This window comes from Chionomys nivalis, chromosome 13 (assembly GCF_950005125.1).
Source record: "Chionomys nivalis chromosome 13, mChiNiv1.1, whole genome shotgun sequence".
NCBI classification, from domain to species: domain Eukaryota; kingdom Metazoa; phylum Chordata; class Mammalia; order Rodentia; family Cricetidae; genus Chionomys; species Chionomys nivalis.
This window is the reverse complement of record NC_080098.1, coordinates 69,492,972-69,518,276: the sequence shown is the minus strand read 5'-3', so window position 1 is coordinate 69,518,276 and position 25,305 is coordinate 69,492,972. Positions and strand designations below refer to the sequence as shown.

Genomic DNA, 25,305 nt, shown 5'->3' with positions numbered 1-25,305 from the left:
CAGAAAAGCAAAGCAGTCAACCACTAGAGAGACCTTTTACCTCTACCAAATCTTCAGACGGAAAGGGTGAGAACCTGTCTCCACGAATCCTCAAACTCAACATTTCACTAAGGTCCTGTCTTCTCCCCTATGTATTCTCCTCTCTGCCCAGCCATATGCTCCTGTCTCCACCTCCCTAGTGTTGGGATTAAAGGCATGTGATCCCAAGTGCTAGGATCACCTTTGTGTGAGCTCTGTTTCTCTTTTAGATAGATTCAATTTTGTGTAGCCCAGGGTGGCCTTGAACTCACAGATAATCGTCTCCCTCTATCTCCTGAGTCCTGGGATTAGAGGTGTGTGCCTCCACTGCCTGGCCTCTATGGCTGACTGCTTAGTGTGTGGCTGCTTTGCTCGCTGATCCTCAGGCAAGCCTTATTTACTAAAACATATTACACCAGTGCTGCCGTGGAGTGTGGCTCTTCCAATGTCCTTAGCCTAATGTAGAAAGTGCCTCGAAGACACGACAGGGGTTTGTTTAAGGATGGTAAATCCTACCACATCGACGACTGAGATTTACAATTACATAGAAACTACTGTTTTTATTTCCCAGACTGGAGAGCTTTCCAGAGAGAAACAGAAGAAGGGGAGAGGCTGTCTGCTCTGGAAGATAACTTAAGTATTTGTCTTTATCCTTGTTCCCCTTGTAACACGGCTGTGTGCCGTGGGTGCTCAGGGCAGCCGGTCCTGGTCCTGGAAGGGATAGTGGCTGGGTCAGAGATATGACAGACTATGACAGGCCTCAGGTCATCATCCCACCTAAGATGGGCCACCATGGCCTTCTGTCCCTTGTGTTGGTCCTTCCATGTGCACTTTGTGGGTGGGCATTGTGACAGCAGCTACTTGCAGGAACTAAGGTGTCCTGCTGAGGTCAGTCACCTGCTGTGCCTGACCAGCACAAATGCCCCATCTCTGGTCCCTTTGGCTTCCTTAGCTCTTGTGGCTGTGCACGACCTCCCTGGCCCTTCTTGGAACCCCAGAGCTAGGCCCTCTGCCTGAGTCTTTTCCTACTTTCTCCTCTATCCTGTCCCCTAACCAGGGGACCTCCTCGGGGAATGCTTCCACTCTGACCACCGAGTAGCTCTCTGACACTAGAGCCCACTCCTCCCCTGGAGTTTGACCTTTCCAGTGAGCATTCCTTACCTCGACTGCACACCCTCCCTCCCTGAAAGTGCTTCACACTCAAAAAGGTGATTCAGTTATTGGACTGGATCATTTTGTCTTTTCTTGTTGTTCAAATGCAGCCGTTCCCCGCACTCCTCCCCAGAGCACACCATACGAGACTGTCTCACTGTGGCTCTTCACAGAGAAAGTTTCCCTGGGTTGGGGATTGGAAACAGGACCAGGCCTTATTTCTTTCTTTGTCCTTCACATACAGGAATCGTAGACACAAATGAAATGGCAATGAGAGAAGAGCAGGGTGACACATTTTCGGGGCTCCGAGGGGTCAGAATATCAACTCACACCCCCGTGGAAGGTACCGGGGCAGGACGCCCCAGGCCCAAAAACTCACTGGAATCTCACAGGGGAAGCTGGACAGTTGGGGATCTCTGAAGAGCCTCTGTGTGTGAAGGCCCCAGGGAAAGACTTGGGCCAACCGCAGCACAGTCTACACTTCTGGGGTCTCTGCTCCCTGCACAGCGAGTCCATCGTGGCCACTCTCCCGGTGCCCCTGGGCAGCCATTCACTAGAACCTCACCTTGTGTTGTTTAACGGGGTCTGTAAGGCTGGCCCAGCCCCAGTACTGGACCACGGATCTCCAGCCCTTCCCCAGCCCCTCCCAGTGCCCCCACCTTTGTACATCCTCAGCCACAGACTGTCCCTTTCTCTCCTGTCCATCCTCGGGCTCCTATGCAACCTCCACACTCTCCCATACAATCATCTGTGCCCCATGGAAGTCCTCTCCAAACACTGCAGACCAGGACTGTCTCTGAAGTCTTAAGCGGAAGTGGACATCCTCAATACCATTTGTTGCAGAATCATCCAGCTAGCTTATGACGCGTGGTCCCTGAATGTCAGTATGAACATGTCTTTGGTCTTCTAGTTCCCAGCTTTCCCTCGGTCAGCCAGCCTTCACAGGCCTATGTCTCCATCCCCAGGACTGGCCATTTTCATTTCAACAGTGAACCTCAGAACAACCTGGAGCCCTATGGACCACACAGCCCCATCCCATCATGGCGCTATCAGCCCTGCATTAGGACAGGTGTCCCGGAAGTGGTGAACCCTCAGTCGAAGCCAACAGGAACATCTCCCCGTGGCTGCAGATGTGCTAAACCTCAACGCTCCGTACACTGGAGCCAGAACTGCAGTGACATCAGGACTGGAGAACCGAGCCAGTCAGAGAGTTTCTGTGAGCAGGCTTCAATGCAGCCTCAGCTGAGAAAAAATGTAGCCAAGAATCTCAGCCAAATTTTAGGAAGGTGCCTCCTAGACAACCCACAAGTGATCTCGGAGTGTTATGTCCTGAACAATCTCAGCGCTGTACCCAAGAAAGAGCAGAATTGTGCGTGCCACTCCAGGACTGGCTTGGAATGCCAGCAGTTCATCATAAGGAAGAGCTTGGACCATAGGCAAACGAGAAGCATTCTTAGGTCACACATGAACATAAAGCTCCGGCAGATCACAATGGGTCGGATCCCACTCCAGGTGTGCTGTTCATGGCTGGCTGAAGATTTGCCTCCCTGGAATGCACTGAGAAATGTTTCCTGCAATACTACGATTCCCAGCATACCTTTTCTCAACCACAAGATACAGAAGGTACTAGAAACCCATCTTATCAGGTTCCGAATGAGTCAGAAGTGGGACCTCCCCCTCAAAGTCATCGAATCCATAAAATGCTATATGTTGAGAGAAGCTAAAACATGGCCCCTTCCTCAGTCTGATTGCCCCTCCCATTCCAACAGTACTTCTGAGCTGGATTTGAAAAATACCTCCCCCCCTCCCCTCAGAGGAAGCTCTAACCTTTTCCATGAAGACAAGACAGAAAGAGCCTCAGCAAACTCAGCCTCCATCATAGACCAACTTCCCCTCTCCATCCCACATGTGGACGGCGAGGGAGGGGAGCCCCTCAGACAATCACACTCCAGCCCTGCTTATGAGGTTACAGAGACGGTCCAGACAGCCGAGGGAGACAGACCCAGCAATGTGGACAGCACAAGTCAGGACGATGCTGAACCACACAGTAGACCTAGACAGGAGCCGCCCGTGAAGGACCAAGTGGCTGAGTCTGAATCGAAGAATGAAATGGCAAGCTCGTCTTCTCACCCAGAAATCCCCAAAGGCGACCAGAAGGTGGAGAGAAACCCAATGTACAAGATAATACGGAGTATGCTCAATGAGATCCTCAGGGCCCTGGAGGTGAGCACGCTCCTGTTGGGGTCTGCTTCTAGTGGCAAGCTCCACAGAGGGGGATGAAGACAGGAATAAAGTAGCCTCCAGTCTGGCCACAGAGCACAACCCATCAAGGGTGCAGCTTCCTAAAGATCCGGTAGTGCTGGACTTTAAGAGGCTGTTGGTTAGGGAACTGAAGCTGAAGTTGGAGAACTAGGGGGGTGTGGTGAGCTCCTAGGGGGGTGTGGTGAGCTCCTAGCGGGGTGTGGTGAGCTCCTGTGGGGTGTGGTGAGCTCCTAGGGGGGTGTGGTGAGCTCCTAGGGGGTGTGGTGAGCTCCTGGGGGGGTGAGGTGAGCTCCTAGGGGGGTGTCTTCCTTTGTCTTTCTACTCCCCTATTGTTGAAGGAGAGTGGCTGCCTGGGGCAGTGCCTGAGCTAGGACCCTGGAAAGGAGAGGACACGGTCATGGGAAAGCGGGGACCCTGGGGTGGAAGGAATTCAAGTTTCCATCAGAATCCATAGCCTACCTCCCTGGGTGTTCGTGGTTCAGCGTTAAGCACCCATCCTGGTCTTCCTGGCTTAGTTCCAGATGTCAGGTTTTCTGAAGGAGAACTGCGTCTCCTTACACTTGCGCCCAGGCCCTATCCCTGGTCCTACGCCCCTTCAGCTCCTTCACCTTCACTTCCAAGTTGTGCTGCGGGAGACTAGTGGTGGCCACATGTGGCCTCTGAGCAGAACCTGGAGCCTGAGACCTGTCCCCAGGTGGAGCCTGAGACCTGTCCCCAGGACAAAGGCTCTCAGAGGGTCTCAGTCTGTGCTGCTCAACATGGGACTTCGTACTGATATCCACAGCTGCAACTCTTGCAGACAAAAATCCTCTTTTGATTTTGATTTTGATTTTGAGCATATACTTTTGTTGTATGATAGGGCATTTCTTGGGTATATTCCCAAGAGTGGTATTGCTGGGTCCAGGGGTAGGTGGATCCCGAAATTCCTGAGAAACCGCCATACTGTTTTCCAAAGTGGTTGCACAAGTTTGCATTCCCACCAGCAATGGATGAGTGTACCACTTTCTCCACAACCTCTCCAGCAAAGGCTATCATTGGTGTTTTTTATTTTAGCCATTCTGACAGGTGTAAGATGGTATCTTAAAGTTGTCTTGATTTGCATTTCCCTAATCGCCAAGGAAGTTGAGCATGTCCTTAAATGTCTTTTGGCCATTCGCACTTCTTCTGTTGAGAATTCTCTGTTCAGCGCAGTGCCCCATTTTTTAATTGGGTTGATTAGCCCTTTACGGTCTACTTTCTTGAGTTCTCTATATATTTTGGAGATCAGACCTTTGTCTGTTGTGGGGTTGGTGAAGATCTTCTCCCAGTCAGTGGGTTGCCTTTTTGTCTTAGTGACAGTGTCCTTTGCTTTACAGAAGCTTCTCAGTCTCAGGAGGTCCCATTTATTTAATGATGCCCTTAATGTCTGTGCTGCTGGGGTTGTACGTAGGAAGTGTTCTCCTGTGCCCATGTGTTGTAGAGTACTTCCCACTTTCTCTTCTATCAGGTTCAGTGTGTTTGGACTGATATTGAGGTCTTTAATCCATTTAGACTTGAGTTTTGAGCATGGTGATAGATATGGATCTATTTTCATTCTTCTACAGGCTGACATCCAGTTTTGCCAGCACCATTTGTTAAAGATGCTCTCTTTTTTCCATTGTATACTTTTAGCTCCTTTATCAAAAATCAGGTGTTCATAGGTTTGTGGGTTAAAGCTAGGGTCTTCTATTCGATTCCATTGGTCAACTTTTCTGTTTCTATGACAATACCAAGCTGTTTTCAACACTGTAGCTCTGTAATAGAGTTTGAAGTCAGGGATGGTAATGCCTCCCGACAATTCTTTATTGTATAAGATTGTTTTGGCTATCCTGGGTTTTTTGTTTTTCCATATAAAGTTGATTATTGTCTTTTCCAGATCTGTGAAGAATTTTGATGGGATTTTGATGGGAACTGCGTTGAATCTATAGATTGCTTTTGGTAGAATTGCCATTTTTACTATGTTGATCCTCCCAATCCAAGAGCAAGGGAGATCCTTCCATTTTCTGGTGTCCTCATCGATTTCTTTCTTCAAAGACTTAAAGTTCTTGTCAAATAGATCTTTCACGTCCTTGGTTAGAGTTACCCCAAGATATTTTATGCTATTTGTAGCTATCGTGAAAGGTGATGCTTCTCTGATTTCCCTCTCTGCTTCCTTATCCTTTGTGTATAGGAAGGCAACTGATTTTTTGGAGTTGATCTTGTATCCTGCCACATTCCCAAAGGTGTTTATCAGCTGTAGGAGTTCTTTGGTAGAGTTTTTTGGGTCGCTTATGTATACTATCATATCATCTGCAAATAACGAAAGCTTAACTTCTTCCTTTCCAATACGAATCCCCTTGATCCCCTTATGTTGTCTTATTGCTATTGCTAGAACTTCAAGCACTATATTGAAGAGGTATGGAGAGAGTGGACATCCTTGTCGTGTTCCTGATTTTAGTGGGATGGCTTTGAGTTTTTCTCCGTTTAATTTAATGTTGGCTGTCGGCTTGCTGTAGATAGCTTTTATTACTTTTAGGTATGATCCTTTTATCCCTAATCTCTCCAAGACCTTCATCATAAAGGGGTGTTGAATTTTGTCGAATGCTTTTTCAGCATCTAGTGAAATGATCATATGGTTGTTTTCTTTCAGTTTATTTATATGGTGGATTACATTGATAGATTTGCGTATGTTGAACCAGCCCTGCATCTCTGGGATGAAGCCTACTTGATCATAATGGATAATTTTTCTGATGTGTTCTTGGATTCGGTTTGCTAGTATTTTATTGAGGATTTTTGCATCAATGTTCATGAGTGAGATAGGCCTGTAATTCTCTTTCTTGGTTGGCTCTTTGTGTGGTTTTGGTATCAGGGTAATTGTAGCTTCATAAAAGGAATTTGGTAATGACTCTTCTGTTTCTATATTGTGAAATACATTAAGAAGTATAGGTATTAGCTCTTCTTGGAAGGTCTGGTAGAATTCGGCATTGAAACCATCTGGTCCTGGGCTTTTTTTGGAAGGGAGATTTTTGATAACAGTTTCTAATTCTTCGCGACTAACTGGTCTATTTAGATCGTTCACCTGTTCTTGGTTTAGCTTTGGTATATGGTACTTATCTAAAAAAATGTCCATTTCTTTTGCATTTTCCAGTTTTGTGGCATACAGGCTTTTGTAGTAAGATCTAATGATTCTCTGAATTTCCTCTGTGTCTGTGGTTATGTCCCCCTTTTCATTTCTGATCTTATTTAATTGCGTGTTCTCTCTCTGTCGTTTAATTAGTTTGGATAGGGGTTTGTCGATCTTGTTGATTTTCTCCAAAAACCAGCTTTTTGTTTCATTGATTCTTTGGACTGTTTTCTGTGTTTCTATTTTGTTGATTTCCGCCCTCAGTTTGATTATTTCCAGTCTTCTACTCCTCCTGGGCACGTCTGCTTCTTTTTTTCTAGAGCTTTCAGGTGTGCTGTTAAGTCCCCAATGTATGCTTTCTCCGTTTTCTTTAAGTGGGCACTTAGTGCTATGAACTTTCCTCTTAGCACTGCTTTTATCGTGTCCCATAGGTTTGAGTATGTTGTCTCTTTATTTTCATTAAATTCCAGGAAGTCTTTAATTTCTTTCTTAATTTCTTCCTTGACCCAGGTGTGGTTCAGTAGTTGACTGTTCAGTTTCCATGAGTTTGTTGGCTTTCTGGGGGTAGCATTGTTGTTGCCTTCTAACTTTAATCCGTGGTGATCTGATAAGACACAGGTGGACACTGATATTTTTTTTGTATCTGTAGAGGTTTCCTTTGTTTCCGAGTATGTGGTCAATTTTTGAGAAGGTTCCATGAGCTGCAGAGAAGAAGGTATATTCTTTCCTATTTGGGTGGAGTGTTCTATAGATGTCTGTTAAGTCCATTTGCTTCATTGCCTCCAACAATTCTCTTAATTCTCTATTAGGCTTCTGTCTGATTGACCTGTCCATTGGTGAGAGAGGTGTGTTGAAGTCTCCTACTACTAGTGTGTGTGGTTTAATGTCTGCCTTAAGTTCTAGTAATATTTCTTTTACATACGTGGGTGCTTTTATATTAGGAACGTAGATATTCAGGATTGAGACTTCATCGTGACGAATTGTTCCTGTTATGAGTATAAAGTGTCCATCTCGATCTCTTCTGATTGATTTTAGTTTGAAGTCCGTTTTGTTAGATATTAGTATGGCCACACCTGCTTTTTTTTTAGGACCATTTGCTTGAAAAACCTTTTCCCAACCCTTTACTCTAAGTAGATGCCTGTCTTTGTGGTTGAGATGTGTTTCTTGCAAACAGCAGAATGTTGGATCCTGTTTTCGTATCCAGTCTCTTAGCCTGTGCCTTTTTATAGGTGAATTGAGACCATTAATATTAAGTGATATTAATGACCAGTGGTTGTTTGCTCCAGTTATTCCTATTGTTTTTGGTAGTAGAGTTTGTGTGACTCCCTTCTTTGAGTTGAGCTAGTGAAGGGTCGCTAGATGCCTGAGTCATTGTAGGCAGTGTTAGCCATGTTGGATTCCTTGGGTTGTGATTTTCCTTCTATTACTTTCTGCAGAGCTGGATTTGTGGCTACGTATTGTTTAAATTTGTTCTTATCCTGGAATGTCTTGTTTTCTCCATTGATAGTGAACGATAGCTTGGCTGGGTATAGTAGTTTGGGTTTGCATCCGTGGTCTCTTAGTTTCTGCAGTACCTCTATCCAAGACCTTCTGGCTTTCATGGTTTCCATAGAGAAGTCAGGTGTAAGTCTGATCGGTTTACCTTTATAAGTTACTTGCCCTTTTTCCTTTGCAGCTCTTAATATTCTTTCTTTAGTCTGTATATTTTGTGTTTTGATTATTATATGGCGAGGGGATGTTTTTCTTTGGTCCAGTCTGTTTGGTGTTCTGTATGCTTCTTGAATATTCAAAGGAATTTCATTCTTTAGGTTGGGAAAGTTTTCTTCCATAATTTTGTTAAAAATATTTTCTGTGCCTTTGAGTTGTGACTCTTCTCCTTCTTGTATCCCTATTATTCTTAGGTTTGGTCTTTTTATTGTGTCCCATAATTCCTGAATGTTTTGTGATGAGAATTTGTTGACTTTGCTGTTTTCTTTGATCAGTGCATTTATTTTCTCTATGGTGTCCTCAGAATCTGAGATTCTTTCTTCTATCTCTTGTATTCTATTGATTATGCTTGATTCTGTAGTCTCTGCTCGCTGACCTAGATTTTCCATATCCAGCTGGTCCTCAGTTTGTGTTTTCTTCCTCGCTTCCATTTCAATTTTCAATTCTTGAACTGTTTCCATTACTTGTTTGATCGTTTTTTCTTGGTTTCCCAGGGTATCATTCACATATTTACTCATTTCTTCAAACTTTTTGTTATACTTCTCATCCATTTCTATAAGGGCGTTTTTTACATGTTGTTTAAGGGACTCTATTGCTTTCATAAAGTCAATTTTTTCCACTTCTTCTGTGTTAGGGTGTTCAAGTCCTTCTGATGTAAGATCATTGGGTTCTGGTGTTTTCATGTTGTTTTTCAGATTGTTAGGTGAATTCCTGCCTTGGCGCCTGCCCATCTCCTCCTATTGATGCTATCTAATGGGTCTTTTAAAGCAGGATCAGGTTTCCCTGCTGGGCCAGGGGCCTTGCTTACAAGATGCCCTCGCTCCGTTTCCTGTCTCCCACCGCGGGCCAAGATCCTTCTCACCACTCAGACGGGTCTCCAGGAACAGGGCCAGGCTCCCCGTTCGCCAGGGATCCCGCCAACAAAAGACCCACCACTCTGTGGGCTAGCCACCAAAACAGAGAAACTCTCGCTGCCCTCTGTCCCGAGCTCCCGGCCCAGAGCCCAAACAGGCCATGATCCCACAGCCCCGCGCAAGGGAGGGAGAGTGAAGAGGGCCCCCTGGGTGCAAGCTGGGATGGGCCAGGAAGAGAGAGGTCGCAGCAGAGGAGGTGCAGCACCGGCAGAGGGGACCAGCCCTCACAGACTAACTGAGGGGTCAAGGAGGTCTGGGAATGCCCCTGCTCCGTTTCCTGTGGCCCGCCGTGGGCCAAGAACACTCTCCCCACCCAGGAGTGTCTTCAGGGACAGGCCAGTGGATCTCGCCAATAAAAGGCCTCCCAATCTGCAGGTTAGGCCCCAAGAAACCTACTTGTTTTAATTGTAGTGGGACGATCTGCTCAGTGTGGGCCTCACTGTTTCATGCTTGGAGTATCCCACATCCGCCAGTCTCTGCCGCGTCTGGGCGCCGGTCTGTCTCCGCCGCGTGCGTAGGCCCGCCGGTCTGTCTCCGCCGCGTGCGTAGGCCCGCCGGTCTGTCTCCACCGCGTGCGTAGGCCCGCCGGTCTGTCTCCGCCCGGCGCGTGCGTAGGCCCGCCGCGTGCGTAGGCCCGCCGGTCTGTCTCCGCCCGGCGCGGTAGGCCCGCCGCGTGCGTAGGCCCGCCGGTCTGTCTCCACCGCGTGCGTAGGCCCGCCGGTCTGTCTCCGCCCGCTATTCATAGAAATCTTTTGGCTGGAATGTTTTAATGCTTAAAAATAGCCCCAATTACATTCGAGCAGGTTAAATGTGGAACAAGCATGCAACACGGAACACCTCCAGCCCCTGGAGGTCGGACTCGTGACCTGGGCCAATCACTCAGCTTCCACCCTTGGCTTCCAGGAAACTTGTAAACCCAAGCTGCCTCCACCTCTTCTTTCGTGTCAGGGCATTGCGAGTGGAGCTGGGTCAATCAGCCTGATAGCCAAGGAAGTTCAATCTCTTCTCCCACCTTTTTGGTTACCAGAGTTCCTCACAAAAGTCACCAGCTAAGGTCAAGATGCAGAGACTGAGAGAAAAAGGGATGTCTACATGGTAACCCCTCCCCACCCCAAGGCCCGTGGGTCTTTGTGGAAGAGTGGGGAGGAAAGGGTGCAGAGTCAATAATGGTGGAGGACCTCAAGGAAACTGTGTTTTACAAGGTATCAGGGCAACTGCACACGGGAACTCACGGCAGTTATGACAGCATACACAAGATCCGTGTAAGCTCAAGATATACAAACGCCCAACGCGGGGGTGCACAAAGCCCCACCCGTAGCTTCTGATGGCTGCTGGGACGGGGAGAGTCAGGCATCCTTAGTGCTGTAATACCTGGTATACCGACCACACTCCAGGGCAGGCCTCACAACCAGTAGTGATCAGGAAACACAAACTAGACTCAGAAGGCTGGGGAGTGGGGGGTGGTGAAGGAGAGGAGGTGAGTGGGGTGGGGGCGCGGGGGGGCTGTAATAGGAGAGAGGGAGAAGCAAGAACATGAAGGCTGGACGGGTTAAGGAGGTGGGGATGGATCGAGAAGGAGGTGGGGAAAGGGAGAGTGTGATAAAAATACACTGTAAGAAATCCTCAAAGAATGAATAAGACTTGTTATATTATCAGTTAGAAACTCACTACCCAGCACCTGCCACGGGCAGAGCTGTGTCAGTGAGAACTGTAAGGAGGAAGTACAAAGACACCATCCTTAGATATGAGGACGTGGCTCCAAGTTTGAGGACTTGTCATTTATATGAAGCAGAAGCACAAAAAGACGTGCAAGGCTCTCATCCAAGTCTAAGATACAAGCAAGAAGTGTGGCCAGGTAAAGTGTTACACGCCTTTAATCCCAGAACTTCGGGGTGGACAACAGCAGGTGGCTCTCTGTGAGTTCAAGGCCACCCTGATCTACCTAACGAGTTCTAAGACAGCCAGGAATGCGTAGAGAGACCCTGTGTCAACCTCTCACCCCACCCACTGAAAAAGAGGTTTGTAGGTTTGTCTGTAAGAACATCTGTGAGGACTAAGATGGGAGGAGAAGGGGAGGAGAAGTGTTATCAATAAGAGCTCTGGGAACGGGGTTCTGTGGCTGGGGAGCAGAGGGGGAGTGGCCAGGAAAGACTCCAACAGAACTCTTGGCGGGAAATGGGTAGGAGACAAATCGAAGAAGACTTATTTGTTCGGCAGGTAGGTTGTCCCCACAAGAGAGACAAAAAGTAATGACCCGGGCAGCCTGGCGAATGTTGGAAATTCTCAGCTGGGATTTCTCGCCTATGCGCAGCCTCCGAAAGACTAAAGCGAATGAGTACTCAGCCATAGGATCAGCTCCCCTCACTGATCAGCTGAAGAGTTCTGCGCTGCAAGGACTCACAAGCACGAACTGGGGACGCGATGGCTGTCCCCAAATGCTCAGTGGGCAGCAGTCTCGCGCCCACCTCAGCCCAGATACGCTATGAATCATGCAAGCAGACACAGTCCAGGACCTCACACCTCCAACACATGACTCTGTCCTCTGCTAGCCACAGACCTGTCAGAGAGGGCAAGGACCCTGTCCACCTCTGCCCCGAGGCCTCTGGATGTCCCACTGTTGTGAAGGGAGCCCAGAAAGTGGCTATGAGGCAGCAAACAAAGTCTCAAAAGTCCTAGGCTCGTGGTTCTCAACCTGAGGGTTACGACACTTTGGGAGATCAAACGACCCTTTCACAAGGGATGAATATCAGACATCCTGCATATCAGATGTTTACAGTACGATTCATAACAGTAGCGAAATTACAGTTATGAAGTAGCAATGAAAATCATTTTCAGTTGGAGGTCACTACACCATGAGGAACTGTTAACGGGTCACCGCGTTAGGAAGGCTGAGAGCCACTGTTACACAGAGAAACTCTAGCTTGAAAAACCAAATTATATCTTTTTAATGAACAGTAATTGTTTTTAACCACCGAGCTATCTCTCTCCAGCCCCAATAATGAAAACCCAATGAAATACAATGTTTGGAATCTCCAGCTTGGGGGGGGGGAGCATTCCAGACCCCATCTTCAAGCATGCCAAGTAGTAGCTCCCTGAAGCTGCCCTTCCAGACCCCGCCCCTGAAAAAGCCCCGTTGTAGGAGTTTATTCAGCCAATAGTTTTTGAAGTACCAGTCTATTAGGGTGTGATCTGAAGTACTATAAGCACAGACAGGAAGCGTGTTCTCTCTCAGCTGGCTCCTTCCCTGGAGAAGCCCAGAACCATGCATCCAGGTTGTTTAAAACGAGGCCCCCCAACCTGCCATATGGCTTTCTATCATGGGTTTCTCTTCATCCCCTGGGGCTACCCGGAAATGCTTTGCTCAGATTAAACCTGGATTTATTAATTCTTAATTCAGCTCAGTCTAATTGGCTGTGTCAGCAGAGCTTACTGGGGTACAGGAACCTGATGGAGGAGGGTCATCTTTCTATCTGTTGCTTTCATTGGTTAATTAATAAAGAAACTGCTTGGCCTCTGATAGGGTAGAATTAAGATAGGCGGAGTAGACAGAACAGAATTCTGGGAGAAAGAAGCTGAGTCAGTGAGTCACCATGATTCTCCCGCCGGACACAGACGCAGGTTAAGATCCTACCTGGTAAGCCACCAGCTTGTGGTGCTACACAGAATATTGGAAATGGGTTAGATCAATATGTAAGAGCTAGCCAATAAGAGGCTGGAACTAATGGGCCAAGCAGTGTTTAAAAAAATACAGTTTCCGTGTAATTATTTCGGGTAAAGCCATGCAGGCAGCCGGGTGCGGGGGACACAGCCCCACCGCTTATTACAACAGGAACCTTTCAACAAATATATACTATATATTAAAAAATGGGTAAAGAAAGACAGATTAGAATGCTCTCTCTATATATATATATATATATATACACACACACACACACACACACTACCAACAAATCAAAGTTTAGCACGTACGGCTTCTCTACTGTGCTAAGAAACAAAGCAGGGCCAAGTACCACAGGTGCCTGTTGAAAGGAAAGGCCGCTAGTTAGTTCCCGACTGCTCAGCCCCAAAATAATCACACAGAAACTGTATTATTTGCAATACTGTTTGGCCAATAGCTTAAGCATATTTCCGGCTAATTCATATCTTAAACTAATCCATCTCTATTAATCTACTTATCGCCATGTGGCTGTGGCCTACCGGGTAAAGTTCCGTCCTGCATCCATCTCTGGCAGGGGGCTACATGGCTTCTGACTCTGCCTCCTTTCTCCCAGCATTCAGTTTAGTTTTTTCCACCTACCGTATCAAGTTCTGCCCTATCAAATGCCAAGGCAGTTTCTTTATTCACCACTGGTAATCACAGCATACAGAGGGGAATCCCACATCAGCTACCACAAAGCCTGACCACCTGAGTGGAGAGAACCAACTCCCAAAGGTTGTCTTCTGATTCCATGCGCACAATGTGGCATGCACACGATCCCCTACCGCCAAATATAAAATAAATTAATGAAAAAAATAAAGCAGTAAACAGCTGGTTTTAAAGTGATGACTTTATTAATAAATATACATCCATATGATGATGCAGATACAAATCATGAACACTACTCCATTCCCATACACATAATTGCACACGAGTAGCTCAAGTTCATGGACATTAAACATACACAGTATCTATTCAGACTTTTTACAGCAGAGGACAACGTGCTTATTATCAGTTAAATGGTAATTATTTGCTTAATAATTGTCTGTGGAAAAAGGAAATTGTGAATCAAAGAATCAGAGTGGCCTGATTAAATCACACAATTGACTTGCTACAGAATTCTCAAAAATGTGAGAACACAGATCTGTCTACTTGGAAAAGGGAGAAAGAAAAGGATTAAGATACATCTTAGAGTTTGAGCGAAGTCAATGACATTATAACAGACAGAGCAAAAGGGCATCCAAACTTTTTATGCCCAAGACTGTTGTGAATTTATTACTGTGACGGATTATAAAAGCTTACTGCATATAGCCAAGGAACTGACAGAAGTTATCAACAACCCTGAACTGCTCTTTTAAAGCTTCTTAAAGTATAAAGAAGCTCACTATCTAAACACATTGTGGTCATTCTTACACTGGATGAAGCACCCTTAACCTCATATTAAATGGATCCAGATTTTACCTCAAAGAAATTCAGTATTCGTATTTCATGAAAATATATATGTAAATTCACACAAACAGCAGTTTAGAATTAATAAATACCACGTTGACAGATGTTTCTTTTTTAAATTAAAAATACAAAGATTAGTCTGATTTTAACACTGATTTTAAAAAATGCTCCCAAATATTAAAAATTAAACCAATTACTATTTTATTTTTTAATATATTGTGCCAATATATTTTTTAATATCCAGTGCAAAACTCCAAAGATAGTATCAAAATCACCCCATACTAAAGATTAGTTAGGCAAGGGAATACCTGTGGAATGAAATTTTCATCTGATTGACTCCTTGTTATATAACAATAATAAATAAGGCGTGTTAAAATACCCTTTAAGAAAAAGTAAAACAACTTACTGGCATAGTAGATCATTTTCTGATAAACAGTTTTAATATAGTGAAACCTATTTTATGAAGAATAGAATCACGTGTATAAAATTAGCAATTTACCTTTTAAGGAACAATTATACAGGGGGGCAGTTCTTCCAACTGAATACACTGACATCTAGGCAACTGTTTAACATGCTATTTCAGTGTCTGTCATGACAAAAGACCATGTTACAGAAGATGCAGAACGCAGTCTTTAGATCATGTAGAAGCAAATATTTTAAATGTGAAGACTTCATTCGTGTCATCACTCTGTCTCTCCAGCATGGCACTAGTAAACTGTCCACAAGGAGAGCAGGGAGTAGAATCAGATGTTCACCAGCGCTCACACTTAATACTCCAGGGAACGGCTCACAGGAACAGTAAATTCAGTTTTCTAAGTGATGCTACCCATCCACAGTGCAGCCACGCATCCCCCATCCTGGGCTAGAGCTCCCTATACAACACTGTTATGAACACCCCTCCTTAAACTGACGTCCCATTTCATTACACAATAATACACCCACTGTGTCTTCTGACACACAGCACAGCACCACTGAGTAGATGTGCTGGGGAGTGGGGGAAGGGAACAGGTGTGGAACAGCAAAGAAACGGATAAACAGGTATAAAAGCAGGAATGAAACCAAACTGGAAGGATGTTAGTGGACTTACTATGACACATAATATGTGCCCAATCCCTGACAGTGGTGCACAGTATTCCACAGAATACTGCAGCCATCTTCAGGAACTGGCTGTGCAAGGGTTTCTAAGCAGTCAACTGCTAAACATCCTCAGAAATAGCTAAATGATGGGTACTCAAGGGACCAGATGAACACACAATGAAGATGCAAGTATTTGTGCGTGTCAGAAGTTACACTGTTCTGAGTAAGTTATTACAAATTTTATGTTCTAGGCTTCTGCAAGAAGAAACACTTGAAGCACTGAGCTGCCCGAATGATAGCGCTGGTTGTGCAGTCACCCAGCATTGTCCACGGTTCCCTATTTGTGCAAAGCTGGTCCTGTTGAGGTCACTGATCCCCCAAGCAATGAAACATCTCTCATTGTTCGAGCAAAAGCCCAGCTGGGTGTCAGCTATCCCTAGGGGCACCTGAGGTTTGCTGCTTGTCTCCTGAAAGGCCTAAATCATGGCATTTACATAAAGTCAGTTTATATGGTCTCAGAGCAAGCCTAACCAATGGGTATGTGTCCTTTTATACTTTTGATTATTTTTAAAGTTTTTGAGTCTTTAATCTACATTTTAATATCAAAGGCATTTTGAAATGCAAGTAAAAAAAGTAATTTTTTAAGTTCAGTGAAAGCTTTTGTTTTTTGTTCTGTTTGTTAAGAGAAAATTTCTACCTAGAGCTGGCTGCCCTGGAAATCACTATGCACACCTCTCAAACTCACAGAGATCCACCTGCCTCTGCCTCCCACGTGCTGGAATTAAAGGTGTGTGCCACCTCTGCCCAGTGAAGCTTTTCAATTCTAAAGTTCATAATATTTTATGTAAAACTCAAAATAAATAAAATTTAACAGAAAGGAAGATTTCCCTCTGTAACTATACCTTTGTGCCCGGTATTTTTCTCTTTTCTATATTACTTTGAAAGCAAGCCTCAGTAGGGAGAAGAGATTTCTTTTGGAAAAGCAGTCTTCCTGGAGTCACAATGCCATTTTTAACCTAACCAGCACTCATTTTACATGCATACTGAGTTCTTATATTTCTTGGTATTTGGGTCTTAATAGGCAGGAAACTGCTTTCTTAGACCAGTTCTGCAGTCTACCACTCAATTTGTGTCCTTTGGTAGATATAAACCTGAAGATACAGTTAAGTACTAATGCAATATAATAACAATTACTCATAAAAACTAAAAAACCATTCTAAATGAGCACTAGTAATAAATGTTTTAAATATAGTATTTTGAAACTCACTAAGTATATGAAAGACAAAATAGAATGATTATAGTTACATGCAGACCTTAAGGTTTCTCTTTCTTCTATATTAAATATAATGTGCAGGCTTATGAAGTATTTAAGCATTTTGCTGTAAGAATGAATTATTCGTAGTGTATGGTGTATATGCTCTTAAGCAACTGAAGAACATATAGCCTGTAACTATAATCTCTGCAAGGCAAGTATTAGACAATGTTTTAGAAATAATGATCATCTAATCTCATGTGAATCAATAAATAAGAAGCTGTGTTTTAAATTCCAAAGCATCCAAACAGCTGTGTCTTATTTCAAGGACGTTCTAAACTCACACAGGCACGCCCTTTGATCTGCTCGCTAGTTGCTGTTCCACCCTGTCAGTTAGAAGCCTCGGGTAAACCTCACACCCGGGTTTACTCACAACTCAAAGTCAACCGTGGCAGTTCGCTGGCCTGTGAAGCGTCCACTAAGAATGGCCCAAAGGGAAAGCAAGGACTTAGCTGAGCACTGTCTGAACCTTGAACACTACAGGTACAACGCACTACTCCTGCCCAACTAGTGGCAGCTTCTGAGCAAAAACCAAAGAAACGAAAATCAAGTGGGGAGTGAGGGAGATCAAACAGAAAAACAAAACTGGGAAGTCCAGGTGGTAAAGTCAGAGTAAAGCAAGAAGCTTTGGGGCACCTCAGTCTGCTCCTAGCACATGCTCTCCTGCCTCGCTCACTCACTGGGTGGCTTGACTTCACCACTGGTTTCCTGAACCCCATGAACTGCTCTGCTATGCATCATAGGGTAAGGGAAGGCAGCAGTACCACAGCCATAACCAAGATCTGCAAGTCGGGACAGAGCTTTAATGCTACCTGGAGGTCTCCCTGGGCTGACCTTGTACCCTGCAGCTTTGGTTGTACCCAAAGGTCTGCCTGGACTCGTCTTAAATCCAGCTGCTTTGGTAGTTCCCAGGGGTCTGCCCGTGCTGGTCCGGTATCCTGCTGACTTGGTGGTTCCCGAAGGCCGGCCACGCTTACCAGATCGATTGAGGTTTTTCTTTTTCTTTAGTTCATCTTTTATCTCTATGTTTCTGCCACTGGTAGGCTGCAAGTGTGTGTCATTTAATGGGTCTTGCCTCTGACAAACCATTGGTTTGTGGCTGACTGTGTGGCCGTACTTGCTTTGCTGGGATGAATATATATCAAACTGATCAGCAGCTCTCATGGCATCTTCGTTGAGGCAGGAAGGCTTGCCAGGCCCACAGAACGCTGGATTACTGGCGGCGACAGGATGCATCATTTTCTACCAAAAATAAAGACAAATACGTATAAATATCTATCTGTATGACAGCATCCAGTGGAAAAACCATCTTTAACAACTATGAAGACTACCTGAAATTAGGACAATAGGGTAGACTCCAAAACACTTAAACAAACACACATGAGCAGTGTTCCATGACAGTCCCCCAACCCCCACCCAACCAAAACATTTCTTCCCAGAGGACAGAGACCCAGAAGATTCAATAAGGGAAATGTACAAGGATCAGAAAGCTCCAGAAAGTTAGGAGATTCACTCTCCCTCACCCTGCAAGTTTATAAAAGCAAGAAAGAAGTCAGGGAGAAAAAGACTCTCCAGTGGACAGTTGTGACCATGCTGGGAAGTCTGTTCAGGGATACAGCTGCTTTTGTTATCCATACATCTGTCCACAACCTAATAAACTGACTCACTAAGCTAGCCTTGCTTGGAATTCTTTGTTGGTGCCCTGTCTAGGGTAAACAGAGAATGCTGTCCATGTCTCCCCGCAAAAAGTCACAAAACAAACAGCATGAGAGTCCTGGGTTTCTCAATTACAGGTAGTAACAGAGATGCCATAAGATCACTCAATTAGAGGTTGGAAAATGGCTCAGCAATTATCAAAAAACTTGCTGCTCTTGCAGTGAGCCCTAGTTCAGGTCCCAGCACCCATATCGTGGCAGTATCCATAACTCCAGTTCCAGGGGACTGATACCTTCTTCTGACCTCATGGTCATATGCATGATAAACATACACACATGTAGGCAAAACAGTCATACACATAAATTTGTCTGATTTTTTTTTTTTAAATTTTTCGAGATAGGGTTTTATTTTTGTGTAACCCTGGTTGTCCTGGAACTCTCTCTGTAGACCAGGCTAGACTCAAGTTCACGGAGACCTCTGCCTGTCTCTGCCTCCCAAGTGTTGGGATTAAAGGAGTGCGCCATCACCTGGACACATAAAATTTCTTAAAAATCTAAATTTTTTAAAAAAATAACTCAAAGCACTAATTTAATACCTATAGTCTGGTTAAAGCTGAAGTAGAAAAATGAGTATTTTATAGGCTTTGGTTTTCCCTTTTAAGTTATTAAACTCTAGAAAGAGAATAGTAAAAAAACAGAACAAGGGTCAAAGAGATGGCTCAGCAGGTAAAGGCACTTGCCACCAAGCCTGATGCTCTAAGTTCAATTTCAATGACCCAAAAGGTAGGAGAGTCAATTTCCACAAGTGGTACTCTGACAACCACAACCACAAATGCACGCACGCGCGTGCGCACACACACACACACACACACACACATTTAAAATTTAAACAAGGGCTAGAGAGATGGCTCAGTGGTTAAAAGCACTGGTTGCCTTTCCAGAGGTCCTGAGTTCAATTCCCAGCAAATACATGGTGGCTCACAACCATCTATGTGATGTGGTGCCCTCTTATACTTTGCAGGCATCGATGCAGGCAGAACACTATACATTGTAAACAGATTTTAAATAAATAAACGAAAATAAGGACCCAGAACTCTTATTAAAATGATTTTCCATGCCTAGCCTTAGAATGTGCAACGATGTTAAGTCTTACAGTACACTCTCACGTGTATACTCTTAACCCGATCAATTTCCAGAGGATGGATACTCAGTCATTATGGTCATCTATTATTTATGCAGAACCCGGGTGTGTGTTACACTTTTCAAAAGCCAGATAGTGCCAGCAAGAACACAATGTCTTGGCCCAGCACAGAATCCCTTCCAATGGCCTCTATCCAAACAAAGGCAGTATCAACACAGAACTAACGAAGGTTTCTATTAGCTAAAACAGATGAGCACATACACAAACAGTGAAGACTTAAACTACAAAAATATGGACAACAGTCAAATACCATCTACTCCAAAGACAAAAGCTGTGTCAAACAGATCACATACAGCCGGGCGATGGTGGCACACGCCTTTAATCCCAGCACTCGGGAGGCAGAGGCAGTCGGATCTCTGTGAGTTCGAGACCAGCCTGGTCTACAGAGCTAGTTCCAGGACAGGCTCCAAAACCACAGAGAAACCCTGTCTCGAAAAACCAAAAAAAAAAAAAAAAAAAAAAAAAAAACAGATCACATACAGGGTATGCCGTCTTCTTGGCTTACAGGAGCCCTGAACAAGACAAAAGTCACTGTTTTGTCTGAAGACCTTGCTATAATTCTCTTTCTACATAAGGCTGTATCTGACATGAGCACTGACTTTGAGGCTGCAGCACTATGACAAAGAAAGACAAAGCCATGCACTCCAGTTCAGACTAAGGTCCCTCCTGAAATGTCCTTCACGCACATACAACTGCAACTACTCCCAGAGATCACAATCAAGGAACTTACTGAGCTCATAGAATTCTGCACAAGGAAATAGGACATGGGCCACAGAGGCACATGCTACTGAACTAAGTATTTGCTGAGAATCAACAGAGTTGTTGCCCAAGTAGTTTAAAGGCTCAATAATGAAGTAAAAACATACACTGAGAAGTCACTCACTTATGGTCAGAGCAACCAACACAGACTTGAAATTATGAAACAAGTCAAAGCAAAACAAAGTATTAAAAGAAGTAATTTTTCTTTTCTTCTTCTTCTTTTTTTTTTTTGGATTTTCGAGACAGGGTTTCTCCGTAGCTTTTTGGTTCCTGTCCTGGAACTAGCTCTTGTAGACCAGGCTGGCCTCGAACTCACAGAGATCCGCCTGCCTCTGCCTCCCGAGTGCTGGGATTAAAGGTGTGCGCCACCACCGCCAGGCAAAAGAAGTAATTTTTAAAAAGATTTACTTATTATATACAGTGTTCTGCCTGCATGTATGTGTGCAGGCCAGGAGAGGGCGCCAGAGCTCATTACAGAAGGCTGTGAGCCACGGTGTGGTTGCTGGGACTTGCGCGCAGGTCCTCTGGAAGAGCTGCTAGTGCTCTCAACCACTGAGCCATCTTTCCAGCCCCTAAAAGGAGTAATTTTAGTCACTTTCCGAATATGAGCTAACTATTAACCTTTACTTCACTAGCTACAATTCTATTTCAGATCAGAAATAGAGACCATCAAGCTAAGTTTAAACACATTAGCCTCAAGTTAGCTTCTGAGCATTTTCTCTGGGCCAGGCCTTTGCACACAATCCTCAGGGCATGCTGCTAAGGAAATGGGAACAGGGCTAGAGAATGGCTCAGCAGCTAACACTACTGCTGCTGCACAGCTGCAAGGACTAGAGTTTGGCCATCAGCACCTATCCACAGACCAGTCTTGTCTACAACCCCAGCCTGCTGCCAGAAGTGGAGCTTTCTGGCTTCCAGCATAACTGAGAAAACAAAAGCCCAGGTTCAGTGAGTCACCCTGCCTCAAAAAAAAAAAAAAAGAATGACAGGACACTCAACACCCTGGTCTCTGCATCAACACAAATAGCCACATACAGATACATGTGTGTGTGCACACAGACAGACACACACATACACATGAACCTTTTTTCTTTTTTTAAGACATGGGAATTGACTTTAAGTGAACTATTAGAGATATTCTTTAGGAGAATGCAAAGCCAAAACAGGAATTCAGCTATTCTGAATAGAGTCAACAGTTCATGTTATAGAATACTGAAGGTGTTCAGCAGCATCCCAATAGCTGTCAGGAATACAGCTTTCCCCCCAAAATTTACTCCAGATATTGCCCTAACAGGCATCAGTCTAGCACATTCACCTCTGGGGCAGGATGTAGTTCATGTGCTGACCCCTGGGTTCAACCCCTCATCACACCAAACAAAAAGTATCTCTTTAGCCCTTAACTTCATAAATATCCACAAAAATCTTCCTGTTGAAAATATGAATTATCCAAATGGAAGAGAAGCTAGTACTGTACTTCTTGAAACAATCATATTCTCTCTCCAAGTTATATACTAAATGTCTAGGTCCCCAGGACGCCCCACTATGCCCAGACTCATCAGGAAATTTGGGTAGGAATAGGGCTAATGACCTTCATTGTTTACAAAAGCAGTAATGCAAAGAAGTCAAGCTTGGAAAGACTCCAGTCCTGCTCATGAACCTCTTTAACCAATTCCAGAATTCACTGAAGATGAACCTGTCGGCCTGGAAACGTAAGCAAACTGTATTAGATGGGAACTTGGAACACTGCCGTACACTTATCTAAGTGCTGTTTGTGAAGGGGCATTAATAAATGCATCTGAGATGTATCACATATACATACGTACATATATGAATTAAGTAGGAATCTAAAGAGCTGTTTGTAGCCAATGAATTTGGACTAGCGACTACTAAACTCAAGGAGAAACACACATACCTGTAAGAAAACTGAACCCTCTTCAGTCATTATTTACAAAGCTGTCACAAAAAGAAATTGGAGCCAGGTGTGGTGACACAAACCTTTATTCTGAGGGAGAGGCCACCAAATCTCAAAAGATTCCAAGGGTAGCCTGATCTACCAGCAAACTCAAGGACAGTCAAAGCTACGTAACAAATGACCCTTCCTGAAAAAGAACCTCAGCAGTGGCTCTGCTGTTGGTAAAGGGCCAGCTGCTGTCTAAGCACAGTGCCTGGGCTTGTTCATATCCCCAGCACACACAAAGTGACAAGCACAGCACCCTGTGATGGGAACCCCCATGGGGAGGTAGTAGATTGCCACCAGATGCCTACAACCCCACTGGGCGGCCAAATCTGGAAGCTCCAGGTTCAAGTTTGGTGGGAGATCTCGTCTCAAAAAAAAAGACAGAGTGCATCCCTCAAGAAGACCCTTGGCATTGACTTCTGGCCATACTAGCACACACACATATGTAGACATTAAGACACACACACATGGGCTGGAGAGGTGGCTCAGAGGTTAAGAGCACTGGCTGCTCTTCCAGAGGTCCTGAGTTCAATTCCCAGCAACCACATGGTGGCTCACAACCATCTGTAATGAGATCTGGTGCCCTCTTCTGGCCTGCAGGAGTACATGGAGGCTGAACACTGTGCACATAATAAATAAATCTAAAAAAAAAAAAAAAAAAAAAAAAAAAAAGACACACACACATGCCTGTCTATCACTGGGAAGGGTGACGTCAGAGATTCCCAGTTTGAAGGCAATAGATGAAAGTAGTAAGTTAAGAGTTTTCTCTCACACATGGAACTGTCAAAAAAAGATTCTTTTTTTTTTTTTGGTTTTTCGAGACAGGTTTTCTCTGTAGCTTTGGTGCCAAAAAAAGATTCTTACAACCTATGTCAACACTATGAAAACCTTTATGTGTATGTGTGTGTATGTTTATCTGTATATATATTTACATGTACAATAAATTTCAGCATTAACGATGTTCCTCAAAATGCCCCCTTCTTTCTACTCCAAAACTTGCCTGCTAATGATTCTTTTGTTTTTTAGTTTTTAAGACCTGGTCTCATTCTTTGTCTAGGCTGACCTCAAACTTACAGCAATCCTCTTGCCTCACCAAGCAAGTAATGAGTGTAAAGGTGTTAACCAACATGTTTGGTCAGCTGTTTTTTAAAAGTGATGTTTGTGTGCACAAGAACCCGTGAGTGTGGGTAGTTGGAGTTGGTTTCCAGCTGTGCACTGACTAGGTGCAGGGACCCAGCCTCTCAAGACCTGTACACACCCTTAGCTGTTTTTATCCAGCTAACTATATAGAACTCTTTCCATACAAAGTTCACTAAGATGATGTAGGCTACATTTAAGAAAGTCCTGAGAATTCCTCTGAGATGTGGGTGGAAGGCAAGCTAGGAGTTACTGAACAAATTGTGTGTCTAGAAAAAGCTCCAGCTGTTTTTTCTGTTTTGTTTGTGGTACCGGGGGTGGAACCCAAGGCCTTGCACGCACATGCCAATGAAGAAAAACCTTTGCAAGCGATTCACTGACAGTTTGAGGGAGTCAACGAGGAGTTGGACTGCGACTAAATTATTAGTTCTGATGGTGTACTGAGTTTTGCTCTCCCTGGAGGTTTACTGTGGAGTTTTAAAGCTGCTGTCCTTCCATGAAACAATCGCATCTCGAATATGGCAGACATTATGGTCAACAAAATTATTTTTAGTAACTCTGCAAGGCACCTATGAAGCTTTGTAAATACAGCAAAGCTTCAAAAGCCCCCATTCTGCTCTCCAAAAATCAAATATCACAAAATTGTCGGACTTTTGTTACAATCTGGCTACCACTATATATAATTGCATACGATTTTATAATCCTAAACAAGTGTGTGAGAGGCCGTGGCAATAACTGGGGGTACTGCTCCGCTCCTGGCCTCACCCGGGGAAGTTTGGATACTAAGACTCAACATAAATAACGGTGTCCTTTGTCTTCACTGTACTCCTCAACTGTGCCCCGCGGCAGTTCCCCAAGGCAGCAGCCTAACTGGAGCCGAGGCGCTCACCGCCTTGAGGCCGGGATGCGCCGATCACCGCAGCGCGAGGACAAGTTTGCAGCCCCGCGCCCACCCTGCAGCCCGGACCAGGGGGCCCGCGCCGTGACTTCCGCCTCCCGCGAGGCCGGCGGGCGCCCGGGCAGAAGTGCCGCGGATTCCGGCCGCTCGGGAGGAAGGAGGCGCCTGCGCCCGCCACCGCATCCCGCGCCTCGCTCGCCGGGCCCCTCGCCCGCCGCCGCCCCGCGCCCTACCTCGGCCGCTCGGAGCCCGGCCCTCAGCGCGCCCAGGGACCGACCATAGGCAGGAAAGCTCCTGCCCGCTCCGCTCGCTCCGGCCGGCCCGGTCCAGTCCACGGCAGAGGGCCGGCGGCGGCGGGGAGGCCCACGCCAGCGCCGACTCCCAAGAGTCCTCGCCGCGGGCCCGGGACGCCGGAGGAAGAGGCCGCCACAGCCCCGGAACGTGAGCCCCGCGCGCGCGTACACGCGCACGCTTTGGTATCGCGAGACCGGTCGCCTGGCCCGCGGCCAGAGTGCGCGTGCGCGGGGTGGGGAAACCGCTGACGGACACGCGGCCTGGATTGATCTAGACTACCGCCAAGGGGAGTTTCTCACTCCGACCCTGTGGTGTCAGAACATCTATCTACTCACCAGATTTGTCAGTCATTGGGGGGCCTTGAGTACCAGCCTCAGTACCCCCTCAGGGCTCAGAATTGGATGTCTGCGGCAGCCGAGTTTCTGAGGGTAAAACATTAACTCAAATACGTTACCTCTGCATCTTCTTTATTTTTCGTGCAAGGGGAGAAAGTGGAGTGAAAGGGCGCGGAGAAGAAGAAGAATAGGGGGAAGAATAAGCAGAAGAAAGAAGGAGAGTGAGGGGAAGAAGAAGAAGTAGCGAAGAGAAGAAGAGTTAAGGGCTGATATCCACGAGGTTTCTAGTTTTTACAGACACAGTTGGAAAACTCCATAGGCAAGAACAATGATAATGTATATATATCAAAATCACAAAGA

At 45.4% G+C, this 25,305-nt stretch overlaps 2 protein-coding genes across 2 annotated transcripts; one reads left to right on the top strand and one right to left on the bottom strand.

Moving 5' to 3' along the window:
- The first annotated feature begins 588 nt into the window (after positions 1–588).
- LOC130885546 (putative spermatogenesis-associated protein 31C1) lies at positions 589–3,450 on the top strand. Its single transcript, XM_057787078.1, has 2 exons — positions 589–655; positions 1,415–3,450. Exon 2 carries the CDS (start codon positions 2,401–2,403, stop codon positions 3,448–3,450), a length of 1,050 nt encoding a protein of 349 aa, XP_057643061.1. The 5' UTR covers positions 589–655; positions 1,415–2,400.
- Positions 3,451–13,688: 10,238 nt separating this feature from the next.
- Positions 13,689–24,769, bottom strand: C13H5orf24 (chromosome 13 C5orf24 homolog). Its single transcript, XM_057787938.1, has 2 exons — positions 24,550–24,769; positions 13,689–17,951 (listed from the first exon to the last, which is right to left on the bottom strand). Exon 2 carries the CDS (start codon positions 17,946–17,948, stop codon positions 17,382–17,384), a length of 567 nt encoding a protein of 188 aa, XP_057643921.1. The 5' UTR covers positions 17,949–17,951; positions 24,550–24,769; the 3' UTR covers positions 13,689–17,381.
- Between the last annotated feature and the right edge of the window lie 536 nt (positions 24,770–25,305).